This window comes from Alosa alosa, chromosome 10, assembly GCF_017589495.1.
Source record: "Alosa alosa isolate M-15738 ecotype Scorff River chromosome 10, AALO_Geno_1.1, whole genome shotgun sequence".
Taxonomy (NCBI): domain Eukaryota; kingdom Metazoa; phylum Chordata; class Actinopteri; order Clupeiformes; family Clupeidae; genus Alosa; species Alosa alosa.
In genome coordinates, this window is record NC_063198.1 from 3,938,288 (window position 1) to 3,964,191 (window position 25,904).

A 25,904-nucleotide genomic window follows, 5' to 3' on the forward strand; every position below is an offset into this window, starting at 1 on the left:
CTGGCTCCCTTCACATACAGTACACATAACCTGGCAAAGGAAGTGCTGCACAGAAGAAATGGAACCTAAAAGAATGAATGTGTAAAAAGGCAACTTTGATATTATGTTGTATATTAGACATGATGCATTTCTGTAGTTTAGGGCCATTGGAAGTGTGCAAAGTTCAAGTTTCACTGGCAAGTGCAGCTGTGGTTGGAGGTTTTTGAACAAACTGCACAGGTATTCAAATTCAGCACATCACATAATTTAACTCATTTATTATTTACATGTAGACCTCAGTGCATCAGTGTCACCCCATATGTCCCTTCTGAAAAGGCATGAGTCTGTAGTTCCTGTGGGACTGACCGCTCACAGAAGGCAACCCATGAGCTAAAACCATGGAAATCATGGCATTTATTAAGAGCTCAAGGGCCCTATTTTGAATGCTAGGCAAAGAGCAAAGTCTTAAAAAATTACAACTATTTTGATAACTTGGCAAAATCGATTTGCTAATTTGGGCAAGACCGTAAGCACAAAGATTGATGAGTCAGCTCAATGCTCCCACATACCACAGGATAGTTATAATTCATGTAGAACTAGCTTGTTGACAGACTTTGCCTGCCATTTGTATTAGAAGTTGGAGATAGTGCTTGAGATAATGATATTAGTTCTGCAGCACTGATACATTTTAGAATCTCTGCAGAGGGGTAGTTGTGCTGGAGCAACATGAAAGTTTCTCAGTCACGTATGTTGAACATGGCATTAAGGATTTCCTAGATTTGCAACGTTGCACATTTTCAGTCAGAGTTGTCTCAGCACCTGCCTGTTTTCCTGTGTGCGTTCGCAAATCAAACTCCTTTGTAATAACCCTAGTGATATATTTTTCTTTAACAAAGTCTAACTCAGCAACAATGCAGACACTCATGTGGCTTTCAGCCTGAAGCATGATTGCTCAACTACTGGCAATTAATTATTCACATAATTAATCAGCCATATCCTTGTGGGTCCTCATTATGCCCGTTGCCTAGACTGTGAATGTTTTATTTTTACATGTGTATGGCTCTTGTGAGAAGCTGCAGTCTGTTTTTCAAGTGTAGTTAATTTAGTTTTAGGCTCTATTTGTCCACAGGGATGTCTGTGTTGATGTACAGTACACAAGAGTGACACAGAAATACTGCTATTCTCTTTAGAATCCAAAGCCCAGGTATGAATGTCTTTGCATAACAGTCAATTGTATCTTGATTGCATTATGTACAAGTGAGGATGGCACAGTTGGACATGACCAGTGGTTCATCTGAGAGCTGATTTAAAGGAGGTGCAGAATACCTTTACTCTCCTCTGATGTAATCACACAAGCATGCATAATTCAGCAACATTAAGCCATTTGAATTCCAATGAAATGGCTTCCATAGTTGCAAAAGGTTTGCAGTATTTCTCTCAGATTGAGAAATATATACATCTACATTTCTCTTATTTGGCCCCAAGTAATATCCTGTTTCACACAATAACCAATACTGCCCTCTGATGACTTCTATTCCATGAGCGTTCGAAAGCTTTAGCATTTTTATTTTCAAGACCATTCACTTGTGGAAGATAGGTGGGTGAAATAACGATTTATTTCCCTCCTTCTTTCATCTCAGTCTCTCTCTGCTGCTTTGGAAGAATAAGCACTTTCCCTTTCAGATAAAGACCTCCTCACCCCCTCTGGCAATCCACACCATACTGCCCAAACAGTTAGGTGTGCTCCCTGGAGGGATTTGCTCAAATCACACAGACAACAAAGGGGGATTTTGCAAAGAGATCTCTCTAGTTCTTGCAGATAAAAGAGCAGGACCGGGAAGGGAAGGAGCGAGGCTTAGAGATGAAGCCAGCCTAGCGCTGGGATGGACCATGTGATTCCTGCTGTGGCTCCTCAGGCTGCTGTTACGTAAGCATCATGGGTAACCTTCATGCTATGTAAGGAACTGGTAGCTGGAGGCAAATGGCTTTCCCTGTCCTGGTGGTCCTTCCTGTCTGCATTTCTGATTAGGGGAGTGGGGAACATGTCTAAAATGAAAAGGTGCAAATACTCTTCTCATCTCACAGCTTTTTCTAACCATGACAAGACTATTAGAATAGACATCCTATTCTACAGCCTTAAATCCTATTTGATTAGTGTTTCTATGTATCTAATATTTTATTTACTAATTGAGATTTGAGGCGATCATGATGAGAAAAGATGAACAAAATATTAAAGATGACTGTGTGCTCATAAGTTCAGCGAGCATTACACACAGTATCCAACACAACTACATTGTTATAGAAATGTTCTTCCAATTCAGATGTCTGAGAAGTTTCATTTGAATAAAAACTGTCTAGATTTACAGTCTACTGTTAAGCAATGCCAGTGTGTAAATGAAGAGTACTAAAGGCCCTGAATGCAATGCCTGTGAGAGGGGAGTCGTGGCAGCATCAGCGATGAAGGAAGGGTCTAAATATAGGATGCTGCGTGATTACTTCAGCTTCAGTGGAGCTTTGCCTCGCTTAAGAAGCGAGTGCTCACAGAGGAGAGGAGACGAGCGAGTGAGTGAGGGAGAGAGAGAGAGAGAGTGAGAGGGAGAGAGAGAGAGAGAGGGAGAGAGTGAGAGGGAGAGAGAGAGAGAGAGAGAAAGAGAGAGGGAGAGAGAGAGCCATGCACTGTGAGGCTTAAAGATATTCCAAGTTGTGTGATTTGTGCACGAGATCTACTCCACATCACATGGCCTTTGATGATACCACAACACAGAGAGGAGGCAAGAGGAGGGGTTTCCTGGTGCTCTCCACATCATACCCACATCAACTCATCTCAAATCTGTACAGCAGAGAGAACGGCACCTCCTGGTTGAAGGATCCACTTCCATCTGAATGGTCAGAGGAGAGTGCTGAAAAACACTATACCACCACTAATTATTCTGTTCATTTTCTGTACTGTGTATGAAAAATTTGTTACATGACCAATACAGAAGCAATGTTGTCCCATCAGCAAGAAATGTTTCCATGCAGTTTTGTGCATACATAAATCAAATAAAATGACATATTTTATCAATTCGTAAATATTCTCCTTTGGAAGCTGGCGGATGTTTTAAAACACAAATCAAAATGTGTTTTTGACCTAAAATATCTTACTTAAACTAGTGGTGCAGATTGCGCTCACGTGATTACAAATGTGGTTTGCAGATGAAATAGATATTTTTTGTTCAGCTGGCTCCCAGTTGGTAAGGAGGTGTGTAACATGGGTTCTTTGCCTCAGCTAGAAGATGCCAGAAGCCAGAAGATGTCTCCTGGATGCTAAAACATTGAGCAATACTGACACCCTGTGGACAGAATTATAGAAGCAAATGTAACTGGTCCCTTTTCCATTTTTTTTGTGGTGTTTGAAAGTTTGTGAATGACTTAATGTGATCTTCCATATCATAAAAAATGTTAAATAGAAGCTGGTTCAATATTGATAGACTTATTTACAGAAATGGGTATGTTACTTGTTATGACCAATGATTTTGACATAGAAATAATTTCTGTCAGTGATGACATGCTACCCCCTGGTCCTGAAGCCTCATTTATTTTTTTTCATTCTGCTTAATATTGTGTGTTTATGTTTATGAGGATTTATCCAGCTCACCACATAGAGCCTAGGCCTACAGGTCATGAGAAATTGAGATACACAATATTGTGCCTACTACTTAGTAGGCTATATATTGAAGCATTTAATTTTATAAATTTGCCAATGCAATAAATTAAGATTAAAACAGATGACTGGTAACTCTGTGAGATACAAAGGAGAAAAGAGTCATTCCATGATCAGATAAACATGCAATCTAGGCACTCCATGGAGGGTTTTTTTTTATCATAAACCATTATACAGGCTTTGTCATCTCCTCTTCCCTCATCCTTACCTTCCTTGGAGTGCCTAGATTGCTTTTGTATATCATACAATAAATGAAGTGTGTGAAGGCACTGTCTCTTAATGCAATACACCTTTGTTTGGAAAGAATCAGTGTCCTTTACTGTGTCCTTACGTGCTCCTTCATGTGTGCACTCAAAATAAAGCTCTAGTCTTGACTCTGTAAATGGGAAATAAGCTAAACATACTGGCTATAGCCAGAAGTGGGCACAAATACATCAAAAACTATTTTGTTACAAATTACAAATACTGGCTCATGAAATGTAACAAAATAAAATACAAAATACTGATGTGAAAAATGTATTTAATTAAAATACAAGTAAGTAGTAATTTGGAAATACAAAAATACCCACAAAATAATCATGGTATACTAACAAGGCATATTATTGAAAATGTATCCCCAAGAGATAAGAAATACTATTTTTGATTGGCTGGCAAGGGGCTATTAATTCTGTACATTGGGGCTCCTATGAAGTAGATCTGGTCAAAAATGTAATCACCATCCCTTATCAATGTAAACAATGATTGAACTGATATATGACAAGCAGGCTTCGCAACAGTGGAATCAACTGTAACAAAGCAAACTACCCACCATCATTTTCCGTAACCAATGAAAGTAGTACAACAAATTGAACAGGTCGGCCTCTTTTTAAACTGAACTACATTTCCCTTGTTGTGCTATAAATGCATGACTGCTGGCAACATGGGGGATAAACAGAATAGAGGATGTTACTCCTTACATAAATTCTCATGTCAAATCCAAGTTTTAATACTGTCCTGTAGTAGGAATGTACATCAGCTATTAGGTACTCAAGGTCATGGGGTCAAAGGCTGTGGTCCTAATATTCTCCCTCAGTATCTTATCTGTCGTTTTCAAATTTTAGTCTTGTAGCACTTAACACAGCTGACAATTCAAGCTCCTAGTTACTTTTTTAATTTCTTTCAACTTCCTGATATGTTCTAAGGGGTTCTAAGGGGCTTTAAGTTGTCTACAGGGTGACAAAAATTGACATAAACAAACAAATTGGGTTTACACCCAATGTTGTCCTTACAGAAGGGTGATAAAGTTGATTTTTTTTCCAACTTTACACATGTTCAGAGGGGATCGTAATAGACGAAAGTTGGATCTAACACCTTTAAGGTCAAAATGTGGCATACCACAGCAAGGAAAATGGATAATGGGTAAACATTTCATGCTTTTCTTCCAAAAAGATAATGAAATGTTTAGGTCAACTTTACAGTTGAATATAGGGAATTGCCCAAAGGATATCTCCAGGCACCCAGCCTATTATTAAAACCAGATTCACCAAGATTCTGGCCTTTGGCTTTATGATAAGCATTGCCTATTGCCATGGTTATAGCGGGTAGTATATTTAATTGAGTGATGACATTTTGCCTTATTTAAGAAGTATTTAAGTAGTTGAAATACTCAAATACAATCCCTCAAGTATTTTGTTACAAACTACATTTGGGGCAGCCGTGGCCTACTGGTTAGCACTTCGGACCTGTAACCGGAGGGTTGCCGGTTCGAACCCCGATCAGTAGGCACGGCTGAAGTGCCCTTGAGCGAGGCACCTAACCCCTCACTGCTCCCCGAGCGCCGCTGTTGATGCAGGCTCACTGCGCCGGGATTAGTGTGTGCTTCACCTCACTGTGAGACCAAATTTCCCTCACGGGATCAAAAGAGTGTATATACTTATATACATTTGAGTTTTTCCAATCCTGCAAAATACAAATGACAAAATACGCTAAAGTAATTAAATACGTATTTTAAATACATATAATTGAAATACTGCCCATGTCTGGCAATAGCCCAGCCATAAACTGTTCCAACAACTCAGTACAATATTTGATTGGCTGTTGAGCCCAAAATCTTTTGTTAATCATATAAAAGGTGGGCACAGGGCAGTCAGTTCAAGTCAGTAGCCAACTCTTGGCTGTATGAAATTAGATTTCGTAGATTTTCACTCAATTTAGAGCCAATCTGATGCTTTAGATGTTTTGTTTTTTTGCCCACATAGGGGGCAGCATTGGTTTTATTGTGGAGTTCCAGGCCTGCTACTTCGGTTCTTTCATATTTCCCACAATTCCATCGTGTGTCCTCTTCCGGTGTAGAACCCCTACGTGTGGCAGGTATTAGATTTTTCTCACAACATGTTTTCTGAATCTAAAGCAATCTTACATCTTTCAAGCTTTATTTCAAGCTGTTGTTCTAAAGAAATTAATAACCATTAGTGTGCTATTTAGATGTGTCTTTATGTTACAACTCTATTGTAGTATCACTTCAAAATTATAAGCTAACTTCTACTCATCACAGATTTCAGTTCTGTAACGTTAGTGTTCCTTTTGTGCTACCTAACTACGAATTTTCTTGAAACCAATTTATCGCACAATATTATCACAATTAACACCACAATGCATTCTATTCGTAGCTTTCTGGTGTCTCGGAGTAAGTGGTTAATGTTAAATATAAGGGCATTTGTGGATGTTGGTATGGTTGGCTAACGTTCGCTGGCTATTTGCATCTTCTCCCTCCCTTTCTTTCTAACAGAATCAGCTACCGAAATGGCAAAGTCAAAGAATCATACCACCCACAACCAGTGTAAGTAGTTCCACTGTGTTCATTGTAATACCTTATAAACCACCGTAATTAATGTGGTAAAACTGAGGTCGGTGTTGGACAACTAACGTTGACGCTAGACAGCTAGCCTAACATTAGTGTAGCTTGGTGCAAGCTCATGTTGTGAACATCAATTCAGCTTCCCCTGTGTTTTGAAGTCTTGTAATATTCTTAATCTTCAGCTCGCAAATGGCACAGAAATGGCATCAAGAAGCCCAAGTCCAACCGTTACGAGTCTTTGAAGGGGGTAAGTTGAAATTAATAGTTTTTGCTGAAGATGTAAGCATGCTGGTTATTGGAAGTGTTAAGCTACACTTTCTTCATGTTGGTTTAAACTTACCTGTTTTGGTAGGCGTGTTCAAGTCGACCATGCTTGTTACTGTTTTGTGCAATGTCTTACTGTGATTTCAACTTTTAACTTCTATCTTCATGTGTATCTATTACTGACTCCCAACTTTTTGACTTCTGTGCTCATGTGTGTGTCCTTTACCAACCGCACTCACACCCATAGTACTTAAACAGTTTTCAATCAGATATTTCTAACAAAATGAATTGCATCCATATGTCCTTGGTCGATGTGACTATTTGGGTGCACCTACATTTGGGTCAATGCAAAAAGTGAGTCTTGTTTCCTGCAGCAGGTATGAGAAAATGGTTCTCAAAAGGGAATTTTGTGGAAGTATGTGTAAACATAAAAATATACTGAAGATTGATACATTTGCAAATACTGACCCTGGCCTAATGACCAGACATAATCAGTTGACACATAGTCCTGAGGTTTAGTAGTGCTGTCTTTTTAGTCATTTCTCTGCAGCTAAGGCTTCATAGCTCTTGTATTATTGTTGAGTTTGCTTGTGGATTAAGCACTGACATGGCAGTTGATATTGTCTGTTGATTGCTGCTTCTGATGCATGTGGTCATCTTATCTCTGGTTCGGTTTCCCCTGAGTTTGGATGACCATACTGTCAATGACTAAAGCGTAGATGAACAGTCAGATGTGTTTTCAGACATGGTCGATGTGATCCTTGCCTAACTCTGACATCGATCTGACATGGACAGCTAATCAGTCTTGATGATTAATTATTGCATTAATGCAGTGCCAACCTCAGCAGATTCTATAAGATCTACTTAAAGGATTTTATTTGTCAGGACATGAAGTCCTTTCGACATGGAGTCCTCCATGGCTTGTAGTCTTTGATATTGCCTGGTACTGCAGGGTCTGGTTTTCACTGCCTTTGTCTTTTCCTGCAGGTTTGCCCTAAGTTCTTGAGGAACATGCGTTTTGCCAAGAAACACAACAAGAAGGGGGCGCAGGCCATTGCCAAGAAATAAAACAGCAAGAGATATTCTAGAGGCACCACATATACCATCTTTCCTAATGAACTGTGTACTACCACAACAATAAAGCCATGGTTTGTTAAGGACACTGTCAACAACTCATTTTTACTGTGAATGGTTTTTTTTCACATGCAGATTCATGTAGTTTCTGTGAAGCATTGCGACCAGCTGAACTGCATTTTGAAAAGGTTCACTGCTACTTTCATTTTACATTAAAGTCTTGGGTGTGCCTGTAATCCTCAAACTAATTCTGGTGTCTGTTCTCAAATATTGTGCAATGGGAATCTATTGGCCTCTTGTTAGTTTACCTTGATGTGGTAATCAATTCTTTACGGATTCTTGACATCCTGGAGAAGTCCTTTTTGCCACTGCATTTATTTTGGTTGACATGGTCAGTTGAATATTCATGGGTTTCATCAGGTCCCTTTCCACAGGTGTATTAATCAAGCACCATGCAGTCTGCATTGATAATTAAGGTGCTTGATTTTATACACCTGTGGAAAGGGACCTGATGAAACCCATGAATAGTGGAGTTCAACAGAGTTAAATGTTGAAGCGCTATTCACTAGCGCGGACCTGAGCTCCTTCTCGTACTTTCCCAGTAGCGAGGTCTTGAGTTAAAAAGTTGTAGAGCTCTATGGCTATTGCTTTACTGTGGTGATCTTAAAGTAATGGTAAGTAATTATAAGCCAATATACTTTGCCACACTCGGTAAATGTCAAGCTAATAGAAGTATGTATGCACACTGAAAAAAATATTGCAGGCTCCTTTTACTGACTGATACTCACCCGTGGAGCACTGAAGGGGGGTATTTTAGTTCGGCTATTGAATTCAAATATCAACACTTTCTCGAGTATTACTAAACTTTCCTTCAGAGGCATTAACAACCTTCACAATATAGCTGCTGCAAGTGGCACTGAATCACCTTGAATCGTTGGTCTACTAATAGCATTCCTGTTGTCAGGACTGCAGAACTTTTGAAAATGTGCAACATCTAATGCAAAGTGAATTTATTACCTCATTGTTAGTATCGGCTTAATAGACACACTCTCACGATTTGTTCATTGAGCAGAAATAGCACAGTGGGGCACACTATCTCTCAATGGTCCAGTTTTCATTTTCATGACTGATGTATGCCCATGGGCCTGGGTATTTGGGGTTATATGCACTAGTTATTCCTCACAGGAGCAACAAGGCTATTTCCTGTGATTACTAGAGGTATGTGCACTAGCAACACTTGAGTGTTTTACAATATCTCTACACAAAGACTTAATAGAAGAACATAGCATAGACATGTACCATTCATTGTTCATTTTTAACATGTATGAGGAGTATGAAAGCAACTGAGCCAAGGCCAAGTGTCTTGTAACATTCAGACATGCAACTGCATTTGATGGAGAGTGATGATGCATGACACGTGCACATGTTAAAACAGCAGTAAGACATTCTTTGAACGTTTAAGGGCCAATTAGCTAAAATGCAACAGATGGACATTAATAGAGGTAGCTTATTGGTGTGTTCTGACAATATAAAAATATTGTCAAAACACACCAGTAAGCTAGTTCAAGTTCAAAATTCTCCACCTCAAAATGAAATTGTCCTTGTTTTTCGTGTAGGTAAAAGTCTGGTCAAAAGCCATGTTTCATCATTCCCTCATTTACCTATGTACCATCAGAGTGAGGCACATCAGTTAAGCATATTGTTAAAATAATGAAGTAAAAACCTGCACAATATGCCATTAACTTTACAGTGGAACTATTTTAAGCAGACTTCCTTGGAACATTTGTAGAAAGTTTAAATACAGGTCATGATAAGCCAATTGTCTTACACAATCTCACTAGAGACACTGCCTTTGGTATGTGTGGGTCATTTTAATTTCTGTCATGACCCATGCATGACTCCAAGTCTTGTCGTTGGCCTTTTTTCCTAAACAACTGTTTGACAGCTGTACTAAGCACAGATGAGGTAGTGACAGACAGATGAGGTTCCTCTGCAGTGCATTGGGAGGTCAGAGTCTCAAGCCTGTTGCTACCCCTTAGAAATCCTCTTTGGTGAATTTAAATCTTGTTTTGAAATGTAGCTGTTTAAAACATCCCATGGTGTGGTTGCAAAAAGGAATAGTGTAGCTTGTGAAACATTTCAGTATTTTATTGTGTTCCATAACATTGACATTGGTATGGTCTTGCGGTGAAATTAAGTCTAGTGATGTGTGTTGCTATTCTAAAAGCTAAAATGTCTATTGCCTTAACTTGTACAACACGCATCTGATGGTTTGCAAAGACATCTGGCAACTTCAGTATTTCCCCATGCATGTGAGGCTGGGACAAGGCTGCATCTAAAACAGAAAATATATTCTAGCATACAACATTACAAACCAGAGCACATTACCATTTGCTTGTTTGGGTGAACATGGAATTTGCATTACAGTCATTGCTGTTGTGAGACGTAATCAAATACTCAAAGCAATTCAATTTACACAGTCTTGATCTACTGGGTTTACTCCACTCCTTTCATGAATTCCAGGAATTCTGAGGGAGAAAATATATTGTTCTTAAATGATGGTCGTAGAAATGCTCTAACAAACATCATTCAGAAATACAATCACAACAGTCAATTATGCTTGTTTTTAACCAGTTTATCAAATATATTCAAATATACAATCAATGGGCTGCTATTGGGCCGTCTATTCCAATCAGTATCTTACCATCATAATCAATTTTCCCATCATTGTTCCTGTCTCCATCTTTCATCAATTCTGCTATGTCGTCCTCTGTGACGGCCTCCCCAGTGGCTTCCAGCATCATCTTCAACTCCTCCAAGTCAATATATCCATCTGCATTTCTGTTGGACAGCATTAGTTTAAAATAATTTGATTAGTTAGTTAGGTTATTACTTTATTAAGGGAAGCTCTAAACAGGTGGATGGAGTAACAAATGTAACTCACTTGTCAAACATTCTGAAAATGTCTGCAAGCTCCTCTTCAGACCTGTTTTTGCTGTCGTCCTTCATGCACCTCACCATCATAACCAGGAACTCATCAAAGTCCACTGTGCCACTTCCTGAGAAGTGTCACCCAACACAGGAAAAACTAGTGACTTAATAGGCAAATGCCTGTGGTTGATCTGGATTATACAGAGCAGGCTAATATACATGTACAGCAAAATAATGATCTTGGGTGAACAAACTAAGTTTCCAACCCAGAGCTAGTTCCATTTAAAGTAATGCCATTCATATTATCTGAAAAGCACATTCCTCATACATGTCATGTGTACATGCTGTTTGAGTAATTGCACATGTAGAACTGCATCACAAGAATTGTTGACATGTAAGTGAGACAGCAGTATACAGTAGATGCCAACATTACCATCCTCATCCACCTCGTCAATAATCTCTTGGAGTTCCTCTGGTGTGGGGTTCTGACCCAGCATCCTCATCACTTTACCAAGCTCCTTTGTGCTAATGCAGCCATCTTCAGCATCTTGCACAAATATGTCAAAGGCAGCCTTGAACTCTGTATTGTCATACAGATGGCAGTCAGATGAAAGAATACATCTTTTGCTTTCGAGGAAACAAGGAAGGCAACTGGTTCCAAGTCGTTACTCAAGTACGTATGTACCAGTTACTTCTTGTATAATACATATAGACATCTATAAATTTGATTTGCCTTATTTATTTGTTCCTATGTTGAATATTTGAACAGTGTTTTACATGCATAGTGTGGGGTGTAGTCCCAGAATGTGGTAACATCTATGCAAAGTAAAAATCATTGCCTCATTATTGTTAGTAGCAGCTGAATAGACACGCGCTATCCCATGATGATTTGTTGTTTATTGAACAGAAATAGCACATGCACCATGTGAGGTGGGGCACACTGTCTCTCAATGGTCCAGTTTTCATTTACATGACTGATGTATGCCCAGGGCCCTGGGTATTTGGGGTTAAATGCACAAGTTGTTTCTCACAGGAGCAACAAGATTATTTTCTGTGGTTACACATTACTGGAGGTATGTGCACTAACAGAGTGTTTTCCAATATCTCTTTACACAAAGACTTAATAGAATTACATAGCATATAGACATGTACCATTCATTGTTCATTTTTAACATGTAATGGTGAAAGCAACTCAGCTTAAAGTGTTTTACAATATCTTATACACAAACAAAGATCGAATAGAAGAACATAGACATGTACCATTTTTTTGCTCCTCTGTAAGTTGTTCAACCTGTACAGAAGAGATTAATTCATTTTATCATCTCATTCATCTGTAAAGCTTTCCTGAGGACATGAAGCAAAAAATTATCAGTTTGAGCTATGATATGCTTTTAGTTTAGCACATTATAGTAACCCAAATTGCTTCCAGCTGTGTTTCAATAAATACAGAAAAATGGAGTCAGTCATTACCCATTTAGTCTCACATTTAGGTTTTGATCAGTCAAAGAGGGCACATCTAACTCCTCTGCTACTCACCTCTCACTGGCTGCTATAGAGTTCAATTGAAACCCCCCACTCTTGGACAATCACTGGACCAGCACTAGTTAATCTAAAAATGCTATGGATCAACTCTATTCCCCTTCTTGATGTCATCTACTTGTATTATACCTTCTGGAGGATTATAACATTGCTAAATTAAATGGCCTTAAATGTGGTTTAAAGAAGGGGAAATCTATGCTTAAATCTGCAGGCAACATTTGATCAAAATTCATTATATTATATTAAGGATTAAGCTATCTGACTTTTTTTCTTGGTTGTTATTAGAGAAAATATTTTGTATGAAATGTACTTCTCCTCTTAAAAATGATTTCATTTACATATTGCTGTTGTGATGATAAAAAATACTGGAGCCCATGGCGGATTTTTTAATTTAACATAATTTACATTTAAAGTTATTACTGTGAATGCTGATCTGTTGTAGTGGAAAGAAAGGCTTACCTACCGCTGCCTTGTAGATGTTGTCCATGGTGTTTCAGAGATGGCTTGTTTAAAGTTCAACCCTTACTTTTTTCCACAGGTGGAAAGACTTTATAAAGAAAAGGACTGGCAAAAGTGGGTTTTATAATCTAGCCTAACAACTGGGGGTGGGTCCTACCTCCAAATATGGACCCCTAAATTGTCTGAGATTCCCTTCACTCCTTTTTCATAATCTTGGTGGGACTTTATATTAAGAAGGTAGTGACAGATCCTGTCAATGTTTGTCTGTAAATATATATAGATCATTCAGGGGGAAAAAATAAAAAGGGAAATTGGACACTGAGGATAATCCACACGTCAATAAGACCCCAATGTGACATGAATGCACAAGTTGAGCATTGATCACATTAAGGAATAATAAAGATCATCCAAATCTGGATCATAGGCCTACACATGTAGCCTGTGCATCAGTTAAAGCTGATTATTTATGTTTCTCATTAATCAGCCATTCCTTTTTTATAGGGGCCTGTAGCCAGATGTTTATAGTAAACTTGTATAATATTTCTATGACATTCTGTAATACCGCTGCAATATCCTTCTTAGTGTTCCCATGGGCCTACTGCAGTATCTGAGGCATAGCTAACTTCTATAGTAGGTTGTCCCAAAAGATAGGCTGTAAGATTGCTATGGTTTAATCTATTAGGCAGTCCCACCTTTTATAGGAAATTGGTTAGATGATCTGAAACATTTGCTTGGACAGAAAGTGCAAATGTACAGAAATGGAGTGAACGTATGACCTCTGCTGGTCAACAGGAAAGTTTTGCATTTTGACACATTTCATTGGTCATTTGAGCTGTTTGAATGAACGCTAACATCATACCAATGGCTAGATACCCTAGTAGGCTACTTTAAACTTCCTTACACTGCAGCTATAATTCTTATATTAGGTTATGCTTACATTTTTCTCTTATATTGTCCATTTAATGCTGGACTATGCTAGACTTTAAACCATGCACTGTAGCACTGTTGGACTTATTTGCACTACCACCATGACATACACCTCATTGAGCACCTTACCACTGCATACTGAATCACAGGGTCAATCCCTGTCCTGTCACTGCAAGCGCCTCATACATCCTTAGTACAGAAAGTGGATCCTTGTTTTAGTAGGCTATCTTTAGTATTTTTTACTGTTCATTTTAGTCATGTGGATTTTTTTTTTTTTTAAATCATCCTGTTTATGTTGTTGTGTGTGATGTCCTAAGCTACTGGGACCTTGAATTTCCCCTTGGGGATCAATAAAGTATCTATCTAGATTATAGACTGTAAAAAATAGATGCAGTCGACATTCTCCGCCGTGCACTTTGGTATCTATGGTTAAATACAGGGGTAACATTTCCGGTTCCGCTAACGCTTTCCTTTCAGCTTTCAGTTGCATCATTTCCCTGTCACCTCCCCTTTCAGCTCACCGGCGAAGCCAGCATGTGAGTAGATTGTAGTATTGAAAATATTACACAGATCTTCCTGCGACTTTCGGTAACATGTTAGAAATCATGATTATTTAGAGCGTCTGTGTAAAGTCGCATTCCACTTCAAGTAAGCAACAGCTGCTTTGACACTGCTAATCAGTTCATGTTAGCTGAAGTTAGAAAGCATACTAACGTTAGCTAACAAAATGTAGGCTACGTCATTTCTTTGACAGGTTGTGCATTGTCTAGTTGTTGTACAACCTGCAACACCGGTATCTTTTTGTTTTGGTTTTAGTTCAGGAATAAGATCAATATAATTCGTTGCTCAAAAGCAATCCAGAAAAGTTACTTTTTCTGCGTTTTAGAGTAACTGAGTCAAAACACTTGTGAGTAAGATGAACTTGTGGACTTGAGTGGAAATGTGGTGTTGGTTTTAGATAGATAGATAGATAGATAGATAGATAGATAGATACTTACTTTATTGATCCCCAAGGGGTTTTGTCTGCAACTTTGCTCGTAATGCATTAAAAACTACAGCTGTTGCAATCCAAGGCTCACACACATGACAATGCCATATCCTCTGGTTCCTATTGGTTTGTTGTTTTATATTGACTTGTTTGATCGGTAGACACCATGGTGGAACCAGTGCCTGAATCCATCCACTTTCCCTCTGAGGAGGAACGGGTGCTCCAGTTCTGGAAGGACAAGGACTGCTTCCAAGAATGTCTCAAACAGTCCAAGAACCGACCAAGGTATGACAGACAGAGTTTAATGGTTTGTAAGACTATTGTGATTTTTATTATTCTTATGTATCAGAAATAAACATTATTGCAGCCATACTTTATATTAAGCAATAACTGAAAATGTAGTAAACTCACAATTTACTACACAAAGCAACATTCCTCAAATACCTCCTTACCATTGTCCAAGATTGCTTCCTGGATATATTGTCATTGCGGTTAATGATGTCATTTTCTAAATAATTCTGTCTTGATGTCACTCGTAGGTACACATTCTATGATGGGCCTCCATTTGCCACTGGCTTGCCTCATTATGGTCACATCCTGGCTGGTACCATCAAGGACATTGTCACCAGGTTTGCCCATCAGAGTGGCTTTCATGTAGACAGGAGATTTGGCTGGGATTGCCATGGATTGCCTGTGGTATGAACCATTTATGTTGCACTTTTCAATTCTGTGTGTGGCTTGTTGAATGGCTCCCTTATGGTTGGCTAGTTATGAGCAACAGACATGCACAAGATACAGCTTCAATCAAATGAGTTGCAGCTTTTTTTAGTGACTAACAATTGACTAACTTTACCTTAGTCAACTGCCCATATTCTATTAGTTTTTCATGTTTTCTCTCTCCCTCTGCAATCACACGCACCAAGTAGCCTTTTTCTCTTAAAGGAGCTATTTCATGACAAGACACTATGCTATTCTGTTGACTCAAACATTTTCAGCACATTTGAAAAATACTGTGATAGTACCGACAACCGTGACAATTTTGGTCACTATAATAGTCATGTTAAATTTTCATACCGTTACATCTCTAGTCCCGTGTGTCTCAAGTAATAGCAATTGAGACAGAGATATTATAGATTTGCATTTTTGTACTATAATGTCTAATGTTTCTTCCCCCTCTGTCCCTCTTAGGAATATGAAATTGATAAAACCCTTGGCATTAAAGGGCCAGAGGATGTGGCCAAGATGGGAATTGCGGAATACAACAAGCAGTGCAGGAACATTGTTATGAGATACTCAAATGAATGGGAGGTATGTTTATGTTCAATACTTGGTACTTGTTCAGTACTTGGTGTTGAAACTTTTCAATGTGTTTCCAGTAGTAGAGACTATTTATTTGTTGGACCACATTGTTGTGAGCATCTCTGTCTTGCTTGATCACACACAAGGCTAACACATATAGGGGTAGGGTGGGGATAGTCACACTTTGGTCCTTGTCTGGATATTTCACTGAATCAAAACATATGTGATAAAAGGAAAGACTGAGATTTGGCCTGAGAAGGAGATATTGAAATGGATGTTCATATCCAAAATCCTGATTTGAGATACGATTGACCTCAAACTCCTTATTATTATTTTTTTTATCAGGTATCTGTTACCCGTATGGGACGATGGATTGACTTTAAGAATGACTACAAGACTCTTTATCCTTGGTTCATGGAGACTGTTTGGTAAGTTCAGTCGGCCTCATTATAGACAATGTCATCAGTAAAATAAACAAGCAAAACCACAACATAACAAGACACCATGTTGTCAGCTGACAGTCATTATTCAGACATTAGACAGAACAGATTTTAACTGAAATGGTTAAGAACAATTGATATTGATATTACTAGCTGTAACTATAAAAAAAAGTAGTTCCACCGCACTTCTGATTGCCAATCTGGTGCTTCACGGGAGAGGACTGATCATGTGGAGAGCGGGAGGAATCACCGGAGCACACAGATGTGGATGCTTTTTATTTTTCTTTTGGAGCAGCAAAAAAGAGACGTTTCGATGGGTATTACATCTTATCATTTGTTTAGAATATTTCTTCCCGGTGCGGGGGTGTGACAAGTGCTTCGTTTTGGTGGAGTTTGAGCACTGTGTGCAGTTGCTGCACTTGTGAAAATCTTGAGGTGGATTGGAAAGCCAGGTTATGGGACAAGGGATTTTCATGTCTGAATGGACAAGATGGTCTCTAATATTTCGAGAGTGTCTGAAAGTGAATAGTAGTAGACTCCCTGAGGGTCAGGTTGCATTGGAGAATATGCCAGTGTTTGCGGATTATGTTTTTTATTTTCCCGGCTGCTGGAGAGTAACAAGTTGACGTCTGATTTTGCGTAGCCCCTTTGCTAAAAGCCATTTGATAACTTGAACGGCATTGGATGCAAAATCTGAGATGGAACTGCAGTTCTTCCTCACTCGTTAGATGGTTATTGTCAGCTCTAAGAAGGGTATTTCTGCTTAAGGGTTTGCGAGAGATGGTAGTTTGTAATGTATCATTCTCATCCCTATAGATGCTGAGGTCCAGGAAATTGACTGAGTGGGAGTCAAATTCCATAATGAACGAGAGGTAGTCAGTTGTGGAGTTGACATAATAATACAGTATGTGTGTGTGTATGTGAGTGTGTGTGCGTGCGTGCGTGCGTATGTGAGTGTGTGTGCGTGCGTGCATGTATATGAGTCTCATCACCACCATCTGCAGGCCGATTTGTCTACATTCACTAAATGTACATAAATTCATTTATTGTATAGCCCCCCAGTGTTTCCCACAGAATTGGTTTAAATTTGTGGCGGTAGCTGACTTGGACGGGGCGCGCGCGTCTTGGTAGTGTATAGGTCTAATCAGAGCCATATAAAGGTACCTTTATATGGCTCTGGGTCTAATTGTGTGCCTGTCACTTTAAGACGTTCGTGAGGGAACCCTTGCAATTGTAACACAGTTAAAAGGCTGCTGATGTGTGGATGCAATTCATTACGTTTTCTACGTAAAATAAAGGTTCGTACTTCTCCTTGGGACAAGCACTTTTGAATTTTGGAAAACACTTTTCCATTTATATCGGGATTTTGCAAACATTCAGTGTCAGAGTAAATAAAATCAACCCTTCAACGAAAAAATCAACGAAATTGACAAGCAGCTCTAAGTAGGCTAAGCATGCTAAATTCGACATCCAAACAGTATTCTAACGTTAGATTTGAGATACTGCTTGATTGCATAACTTAACTTAGTTTAATCTCCTCAATGTAGCCTACTATGTTGTGATAAGACCTTAGCAGAGTTAACTTTAATGCAGCAGTTTTGAACAAATTTGCGCAGTATGGTCACGATGCGAAGCGGATTTAATAGCAATTTAGCCAGACGTCTTCTATGCAATGCTTGTATGTGGCATTAATCCTTCAACAATCGTGAATAATTTGTTAAATGCACATGCAGAGGAGTGGCAGCGGGCTACGAGAGAGAGCGGGGGCGGGGCAAGGAAAGGCTGCGTGCGTAAAAAGTGCAGCTCAATGCAAGGATTTGATCTTATATTTAATTTAAATTAAATTAAATTAAACATAGAATATTAATGTGTGGCGGCCGGTTTTGATTTCATGGCGCCCCGCCACAGATTAGTCAATGTATGGGAAACACTGCCCCCCCATGAACAGAATTCCACAAAACTCAGTATGCATTCAGAGGGTGTCAAAGTGATCCTACAGGTCAAATTTGTGGAGTTCTAAACACGTCAGTCAAAGATACCTAGTAGTATAGGGCCATTAGTAGAATGTAATGTAGTGGAATTCTTCTCCACCCTAAATTTTTTGAAAAATGGGTTACTTCTAAATAGACTATTTCAATACATGTTATTGCATTCAAGGGCTACACATTTGCAAAATAAAATGGAAGGAAGGGTTTGTTTTAGTTTTGTTGTACCCTTTGTACCCTACTTCCAAATGCTGTTTTCACACTGTTCACATCTGTTCTTGTTGAATTTAAATGGCGCTTATGCTCATTTTAGTGTTTTTAAATTCCCATTATTTTGGTTTATGGCCCAATGAATCTAATGCCTTATTATGACCGGCGCTAAGCGAAGCGGTTATATAATGATTGTTTTTTTTTTTTTTTTTTTTTTTTTTTCCGTCATCTACTTCCTGAATTTTTGGTCAACGATACCCGGGACACCGAAACACCGGTGCACATGAAATTTGGTGGGTATGTAGCCCCACTAGACTTTTACGGAAACATTTTGTTTCGTCCCTGGTGGCCATTCCCCCCTCGTGCTGGGCCCCCCGAACCGCAAAAAAAGCAGTTTTTCCTAAATAACTACCTGAACCGTGGCACTGAGGATGAAGAATATTTTATGGTATGTTGGTCTCAAGGGCCCACATCAACCTGGCCCATAATCACTCATTTGTGATTTGCACACCCCCCGGTAAAAGTGGGTTGGAAAAACAATGGGCACTTCCTACAAGGACTGTAGTTTACCGCAGAGAACGTCTAATAAGGATAGGACGATGTTCACATGAAATGTAATTCCCATTTCTTCTTGAAGCCGAAATAAATCTGAGAATGTTTATCGGACATGCTTGGTTTTTACTGCAGGTACGTTAATCTTATAATATCAATAAGGACCCAGGTACAATAATGTTACCGTTAGCGTTGGTTGAGTGATGGAGGCCAATTTGATTGCATTTGTAGAAAACTATAAATGCGGTTATACCAAGCAAATTGATAGCAGCACTGTAATTGTATCTTTCGATTTGTTGCAAGTGCTACAAAAATCATTCTGTGCAATGGAAGATTTACCAACGTTACACCGGTCTGATACAGTTTTGCCTATACAGTACATGCGTGAGACTGAGACGCCCGTTTATTTGTTTTAAGTTCATGCAGGGTGTGAGAGGGAAATCGATGTGCTTTGATTCCAGCTTGGTAGTTGTAGTCTGTGAGATTAAAAAGCACGTGTGTGTGAAGTATCCAAACAATGACACCTTCATTTCATTATGGCTGCTTTAGCAACACACCTTAAGCTACGGTGTAGTGGGTCCCATTTAGAAGTGGCTACTTCATTCGCTCTTTCCTTGACTCATGGAGCTGCGTGAATTTTATTACAACTTTTCGCACTATATGGCAGTTTAAGTCCGCTTGATACTGTAAGGCGTAAGCCATTGGTTTCCAAAGGAGATTTTATTTGTGTCGCCAGCATAGCCTATTGACAATTTATGTTGTAAATAGGTCTACCTTATAGGCCTACCTGTAGCTTAGGGAAGCTAACAGCTTTCTATTAGGATCTAGTTTGTTAGTTACAGTTTTGTCATAACTCCCTGATGCATTTTTGCATTTAGAATAACCAGAGCGTGGATATCTCAATCGGAAAATTAAACAATATCGGGCGCCTATGGACTAGGCTGGGTGAACCCAGCTTGATCTGCCCGCTATTTATTTTTTTGATTTCTTAAAAGATTGAGCTTGGTCTGGTGAAAGCCAGACAAGCCATGGACCTCAGTTACACAATGCAAGGGAACATGAATCAGCCTATATTTGCACCTAACAACAACGGACAACAGCTCTTCAACTTTGGCCCGTTAAAATGTGTATGAACAGTCTAGCGACGCATTTCATCAAGGCCCATTTGGACATGTCAGTTATTTGCACCACTGGTTAGATGTAAAACAGCATTTCGTTTTAGACTACTGTTACTTACTTTATTGTCAATGTACAAATTATCACATGAACTAAAGATGACAAATCTTATGCAGAAGAAGAAACATTCACAAAATTCACATTATGCTGATACCTTTTGCTTTTCCCAAATACAATGTAGCCTACAGGTGTAAGTGACCTTTCATCAATCTAGTTGCAATGGATAAACTGTGATGAACTGCCCTACTTGTGATTGTTTAGAGATTTTAAATGTTTTATAACAATGCTACAACTTCTTTGGCTATTCTACAATCTATTCACCTTCTCAGCACCAGTAGGCTACTTTCTGTGCAGCCGCACACACACACACACACACACACAGCCATGGCAAACAAGCATACACAAAAGTTTCAAGAGTGGGGGATGGAGTAAAAGATGGAGACAAATTGATTAGTGTGATTTATTTTTGCGGAAAGGATCAACAGGACTGAGCGGCGGTCATATTTTGTACCGCTATGCGGTACATCTAGTTAATAATCAAACTACTACTAAATTCTCAACCATGCCTGTGTGCTCTCCCTTCTTAATGTGTTGTTTCCTCTCTTACCTCAGGTGGGTGTTTAAGCAGCTGTATGACAAAGGCTTGGTCTACAGGGGAGTGAAAGTCATGCCATTCTCCACTGCCTGCAATACTCCTCTTTCTAACTTTGAGTCTCACCAGAACTACAAGGTATGCTGCTGGCCTGCTTGCTGTACTGCCCACACACATTCACACTCACACCAAAGGAATTGGCAGTTCGCTGTTGTAGTGCAATAGATTAAACAAGGAACAACTTGTACATTTCTTCTGTTATACCCTCACAACGACCAGATTGTTTTTGATATTTGTTTGTTTTTGCTGGACAAGTGAAGGCTTTGGCGCATGTCAGTTGTGATGGGTGTTTTGTGTGCTCACTCATGTCAGTGTTTGCGAGTGTGCAAATGGGCTAGCACTGTCAGCACAGATGTACTGAAATATGAGAATTACAAACAGGAAATATTTCATTGACATGACTCAGGGCTGTGAGTTACACCACTACAAGTGAGTAAGAAAGATAAAGACAGAGAGAGAGAGAAGAAAAGCTGGGATACGGCATATAGCCTAAGCTCATTCGTATCTACATGTTAAGTATGCACAAACAGCAAAACATGCAGTACCGTTCAAATCAGGCAAGAGTCAAAATACCCCTCGTGATTTATTAAATCTCTCTTGATCTTTATAAATAGTTGGTGATTCCCCCAAGAGCACCACTGCGCAGAAAGAAGTTGAATAACCAATCACATTTCACTCCGTGTTCTAGTATCTCTATGTATGTGACAGATACAAGTCTTGGACACTGCTGAAGATGTGGGGACTCTTCAGTCATCACACCTTATGTCCCAAAGTCATTTTTTGTTTGGCTTGCAGATGACTGTTAAACATCTAATACGTGCTAGCTATATGCTAAAATGAATAGCATAACTAGCCAACAAGCCTTGTAAATATTATCAACAATAAAGTTGGCACTGATGAAGTTAGTAGCTGATGTGTTTGGGTCATAATTGGTGTGTAGTGAAAAACCTAGAAAAATGGTGCCAGTATCGACAGGCATGTTTAGCTCTTAATCATATGACCATATACCATCAGAAAGTGTTTGAGGATGGCAAACTTGTTAACTACCAAAACATACCTTAAAACCTTATAAACCTGCCTAATATTGTTATAGCTAAAACATCCTTGCACTGGATCGCAGGCTAATCATGTTCATAATGAGTTTTATCAGGTAATATGTGGATTCTTTTTTTTCCTCTTGATCCATCATGTGATCTCCCTCTCCAGGATGTCCAGGACCCATCTGTCATTGTCAACTTCCCTTTGTTGGAGGACGAGGCTGTGAGTCTGATTGCCTGGACCACTACCCCCTGGACCCTGCCCAGTAACCTGGCCCTCTGTGTCAATCCAGAGTTCCAGTATGTCAAGGTCAAAGGTCAGTCTGTGTTTTAAAGGCTCAATTACGCTCAACATTAAATACAGATATGGATGCAGTTGGAGCCTTCTGTTCATCCTCGTGTGTTCATTTCGTCTGTCTTTTGCAAATGTTCTGAAAGCTTGTGGATGGAACAGAACAATGTTTGCATCAGACAGATCCATGTTTGTATGAAATGGGAGCATACAGTACATCAGACATAAATCGGACATGAAAAATCATAATGATAACTACATTAATGATAAGCCTTACATTTGTCTTTTCTAACAAAGGGCCGCCATGGGTCAGTTAATTTGATGCTGATGCTGAAACCATTGGACTGTTCTTAAATGTTATTCTTTTTGCAAAAAGGGCATAATAAGGTGTCCTTCAGCTGACATTTTTGAATATATTCTCCAGTTAGAACTGTAATGCTTTGAAGCTCTAAAGGTCTACAAGTCTTCAAATCAGGTCACTCAAAAAGCCTAGTTTTTTTAATATAAAAATAGTTCTTGGCTCTTTTGTGTGTGTGTGTGTCTGTGTGTGTTTGTGTAGGCATGAGTGTGTATTGCTGTGGTTCCCTTTTAGAGAGTGCTGGTGGTAAATGGTTGACCTACTTTCTGTGTAGACTGGTGCAGTAACCAGCTAAAGCAAGCAGGGGGCACTGTTGCCCCTCAGCACAGCCTGCTGTTGCCTGATTGCTGCATGGGAGAACTGCACAGAATACCAATCTGCTTTGCGTCGATGGCTTGGGCCCACGCAAACTGCCAGCAGCAGCAGCCGGCATTGCCTGCGCAATCATTTATTGGCCCGCTCCAGAGGGACGATGTGCCATCTTTTATTGATGTGCTTCCCCCCTTCCCTCTCTCCCATTGTTTCCCATTCTTCACCTCTTTTTTTTCGGTCTTCCTCTCCCCCTTCACCAGACCCTGTTTTTGGTCCCATTAGTCAAGTCTGGTTTGGAGCCTTGCTCACCTCCTCTCACTGTTCCTAAGTGCTTACACCCATCTCCTGCGGTTCCATGAGTGTGTCTGAAACCCACTGACCACACACAGGACCTCTGCAGATACAACTGGAATATAAATGCGCTGAGATTTGATTAGCTTGTTTTCTCAATGTTAGATTGGATGTAGTACCAATGTTTTGTATGACTTCACTTTAGTTTCTAATATATGAAAATGGTGTTTTAATCTTTTTAGTGCAACAACCAGCTCTTCCATTTGGAGAATCTCAATCATTTAAGAAAAAGGTTGGTCTAATAACAACCTAGGGTCTATTTTTAGATGATAACAAGAGTAAATGGTTGTTGGGGATGTTAACAACATTAATTGGTAGCCTGGAAACCAGCCCAAAATTTGAGGTCGGGAAATTTGGTCAGGCGTTGCTCCATTGACAAGCCTTTATGCCCGTATGAGAATCAGCTGACCAATCAGATTGTCCAGGTGGGCTTGATGGACAGATGAGCAACAGACAGTGCCTATTAATTCTCATGACCTGAGCACGCTTTGGTTGATAACGTTACCAGCGGAAAGCTTGTTGCTAGAGAAGCTAGACGTTCAGATGTCGCTATCGCATCTGTCCGACAGTGGAATAACTTTTAAAAAACAAACAAAAAACGGTGATAAAGGCATTTGTTGAGAAGAAGGATCTTTTGACTGTTTGCATGATTCACGGTAGGCTATTTAGATAGATAGATAGATAGATAGATAGATAGATAGATAGATAGATAGATACTTTATTGATCCTCAAGGGGAAATTCAAGGGTCTCAGTAGCATACAGACATAACACACAACATGCACTTACAGCAGAAATGGTAAACATAAGTATAAACATATAACTAAACTCCACTGTACAATAAAGACAGTAGAAGATAAGACGGATAAGAAAACTAACAAAACTAAATGCACTATATAAGTTAAATTAAGAAAGAAAGTCCAATGTGCTTGAGGGTGATCAAGTGTAAGGCGCTTGTATTGACAGGGCCAGGACTGGTGAGGTGCTAAAGGGAGTGAGTGTCATGGTGAAGGTGCAAACAGTAGTCCAACCATAGTCCTTAGTTATGTGTGCCTGGCAGAGCCGGACAGTAACGGAGTACATTTACTTGAGTACAGTACTTGAGTACAATTTTGAGGGATCTGTACTTTACTCGAGTATCATTTTTGGGGAGTACTCATGACTTTACTCAAGTACATTTGAGATGCAAATATTGTACTCTTTACTCCACTACATTTCTATCCATAACCGTGAGTACCCGTTACTTCTTCTAAAAAAAAAAGGAAAAAAGAAAAATCTCGGAAACCCTCAATTTGTTGTTTCCCTCTCAAACGTGATTGGATTGTGCAGGCGCCACTGATTGGGATAGCCTATCAGCAATCACCTTCAGCTTTCCGCCAAAGTCAACTCCATGGTCAGATTTAGATAAGAGATGAAACCATGGATGAAGACGCAGCAGGTCCATCCCGGGAATGTGCCAACCTGTGGCCACACCTCGCCAGACTATTTCAATTTTCTGAACAAGTTAATGATAGTTTTAGCTTCAAGTGGATCAATTACAAAATAGTATTTTGTATTTGAAATACGTATTATAAATACATGTATTAGAAATACTGCCCATCCCTGGCAACATGGTAAAAAGATGAAAATGACTTGATTTGACTTTCAATTCCTTTTACATTCTCCAAAGTATTAACATTAACATTTTTCATAACTCCATGTAGGTTGTTTCTGTAAATGTAAGCACTGTGGCAGTAGTAATGCAATATTTAGAAAATGTAGGCTACTCTTGATACTCAAGTACTTTTAAAAACAAGTACTTCAGTACTTTTACTTAAGTAGACATCTGACTGTTGTACTTTTACTTGTACTTGAGTAAAATTATAACAATTTATACAACACAACTTGTCTCCCAGTCTGAGGGGTTGGATGGTGTTAAAAGCACTTGAGAAATCAAAGAACATGATTCTCACAGCACTTTCCCCCTTGTCTAGGTGAGAATGTGTCCTGTGTAGAAGATAAGTGATGGCATCGTCCACGCCCACTTTCTCCTGGTATGCAAACTGTAAAGGGTCTAGAGCAGTGGTCCCCAAACTACGGCCCGCCACCTCATTTTGGGTGGCCCCCCAAAACATGTCCGTGGCATATAGCAACCCGGCCCCGACGGGGAGTCATGACATCGTCAAACTAAACCTCCATAATTTCCCCATTCATTCTCTATGGCGAGTCTTAACAGTACACATGTAATACTCTTTTTGTCCACTGGTGGTTATTTTGGCGCTGTTTTGCGTGTTTCGCATCAAAAACGGAATGAAATAGGCCTACCTGCAAACAATGTAAGAGGCCTATGCTGACTGCATCAGTGCTCAAAGTATTGTAAAAGTTTATCAATTAATTGTTAATAACTAACTAACTTCTATTCAAGTCATATTTCTGGGACTTTCTGGGATAATTATTTCTATTTTGTATTCACTCGTTCAAATGTTCATATCTCACAAAGAGGTCACAAGTTCAGGTGAGTGAAAGTTAGAATGGTGGTCATTTCAGACCACTTCAGCGCTTC

General features: G+C 39.4%; 3 protein-coding genes across 6 annotated transcripts in view; 2 read left to right on the forward strand and 1 right to left on the reverse strand.

Annotated features, from left to right (window-relative positions):
• Positions 1 to 5,949: 5,949 nt before the first annotated feature.
• On the forward strand, positions 5,950 to 7,942 carry rpl29 (ribosomal protein L29). Its single transcript, XM_048254874.1, has 4 exons — positions 5,950 to 6,031; positions 6,450 to 6,500; positions 6,701 to 6,765; positions 7,770 to 7,942. Exons 2-4 carry the CDS (start codon positions 6,464 to 6,466, stop codon positions 7,848 to 7,850), a joined length of 183 nt encoding a protein of 60 aa, XP_048110831.1. The 5' UTR covers positions 5,950 to 6,031; positions 6,450 to 6,463; the 3' UTR covers positions 7,851 to 7,942.
• Positions 7,943 to 9,983: 2,041 nt separating this feature from the next.
• On the reverse strand, positions 9,984 to 12,889 carry LOC125301669 (troponin C, slow skeletal and cardiac muscles-like). 2 transcript variants are annotated; one of them, XM_048254335.1, is made up of 7 exons: positions 12,790 to 12,865; positions 12,048 to 12,078; positions 11,221 to 11,367; positions 10,801 to 10,915; positions 10,561 to 10,697; positions 10,333 to 10,384; positions 9,984 to 10,191 (listed from the first exon to the last, which is right to left on the reverse strand). In XM_048254335.1, exons 1-6 carry the CDS (start codon positions 12,811 to 12,813, stop codon positions 10,353 to 10,355), a joined length of 486 nt encoding a protein of 161 aa, XP_048110292.1. In that variant the 5' UTR covers positions 12,814 to 12,865; the 3' UTR covers positions 9,984 to 10,191; positions 10,333 to 10,352. The 2 variants fall into 2 exon arrangements, with proteins under 2 accessions (XP_048110292.1, XP_048110291.1); XM_048254334.1 differs by having other exon boundaries at positions 9,984 to 10,384; positions 12,790 to 12,889.
• A 1,282-nt stretch (positions 12,890 to 14,171) lies between these two features.
• iars1 (isoleucyl-tRNA synthetase 1) overlaps positions 14,172 to 25,904 on the forward strand; it is a 60,718-nt gene continuing 48,985 nt past the window's right edge. Inside the window, exons 1-7 of one of the 3 annotated variants that reach the window (XM_048254333.1) lie at positions 14,172 to 14,248; positions 14,862 to 14,985; positions 15,240 to 15,396; positions 15,889 to 16,008; positions 16,345 to 16,427; positions 20,975 to 21,092; positions 22,221 to 22,368. In XM_048254333.1, the coding sequence (XP_048110290.1) occupies positions 14,867 to 14,985; positions 15,240 to 15,396; positions 15,889 to 16,008; positions 16,345 to 16,427; positions 20,975 to 21,092; positions 22,221 to 22,368 (745 nt within the window). In that variant the 5' untranslated portion in view covers positions 14,172 to 14,248; positions 14,862 to 14,866. Of the gene's footprint in view, positions 14,249 to 14,268; positions 14,361 to 14,861; positions 14,986 to 15,239; positions 15,397 to 15,888; positions 16,009 to 16,344; positions 16,428 to 20,974; positions 21,093 to 22,220; positions 22,369 to 25,904 lie in introns of those variants that run through there. The other 2 variants (XM_048254331.1, XM_048254332.1) reach the window with 2 other exon arrangements.

What these genes read in the sequence shown, in the direction of transcription:
- rpl29 (XM_048254874.1), top strand. Translation starts at nt 6,464, where the DNA reads ATGGCAAAGTCAAAGAATCATACCACCCACAACCAGT. An exon ending in TCATACCACCCACAACCAGT is followed by an intron (nt 6,501 to 6,700) that starts GTAAGTAGTTCC and finishes CTTAATCTTCAG; the next exon opens with CTCGCAAATGGCACAGAAAT. An exon ending in GTTACGAGTCTTTGAAGGGG is followed by an intron (nt 6,766 to 7,769) that starts GTAAGTTGAAAT and finishes CTTTTCCTGCAG; the next exon opens with GTTTGCCCTAAGTTCTTGAG.
- LOC125301669 (XM_048254334.1), bottom strand. Translation starts at nt 12,813, where the DNA reads ATGGACAACATCTACAAGGCAGCG. An exon ending in TACAGAGGAGCAAAAAAATG is followed by an intron (nt 11,368 to 12,047) that starts GTACATGTCTAT and finishes ATGACAATACAG; the next exon opens with AGTTCAAGGCTGCCTTTGAC. An exon ending in ATTTTCAGAATGTTTGACAA is followed by an intron (nt 10,698 to 10,800) that starts GTGAGTTACATT and finishes GCTGTCCAACAG; the next exon opens with AAATGCAGATGGATATATTG.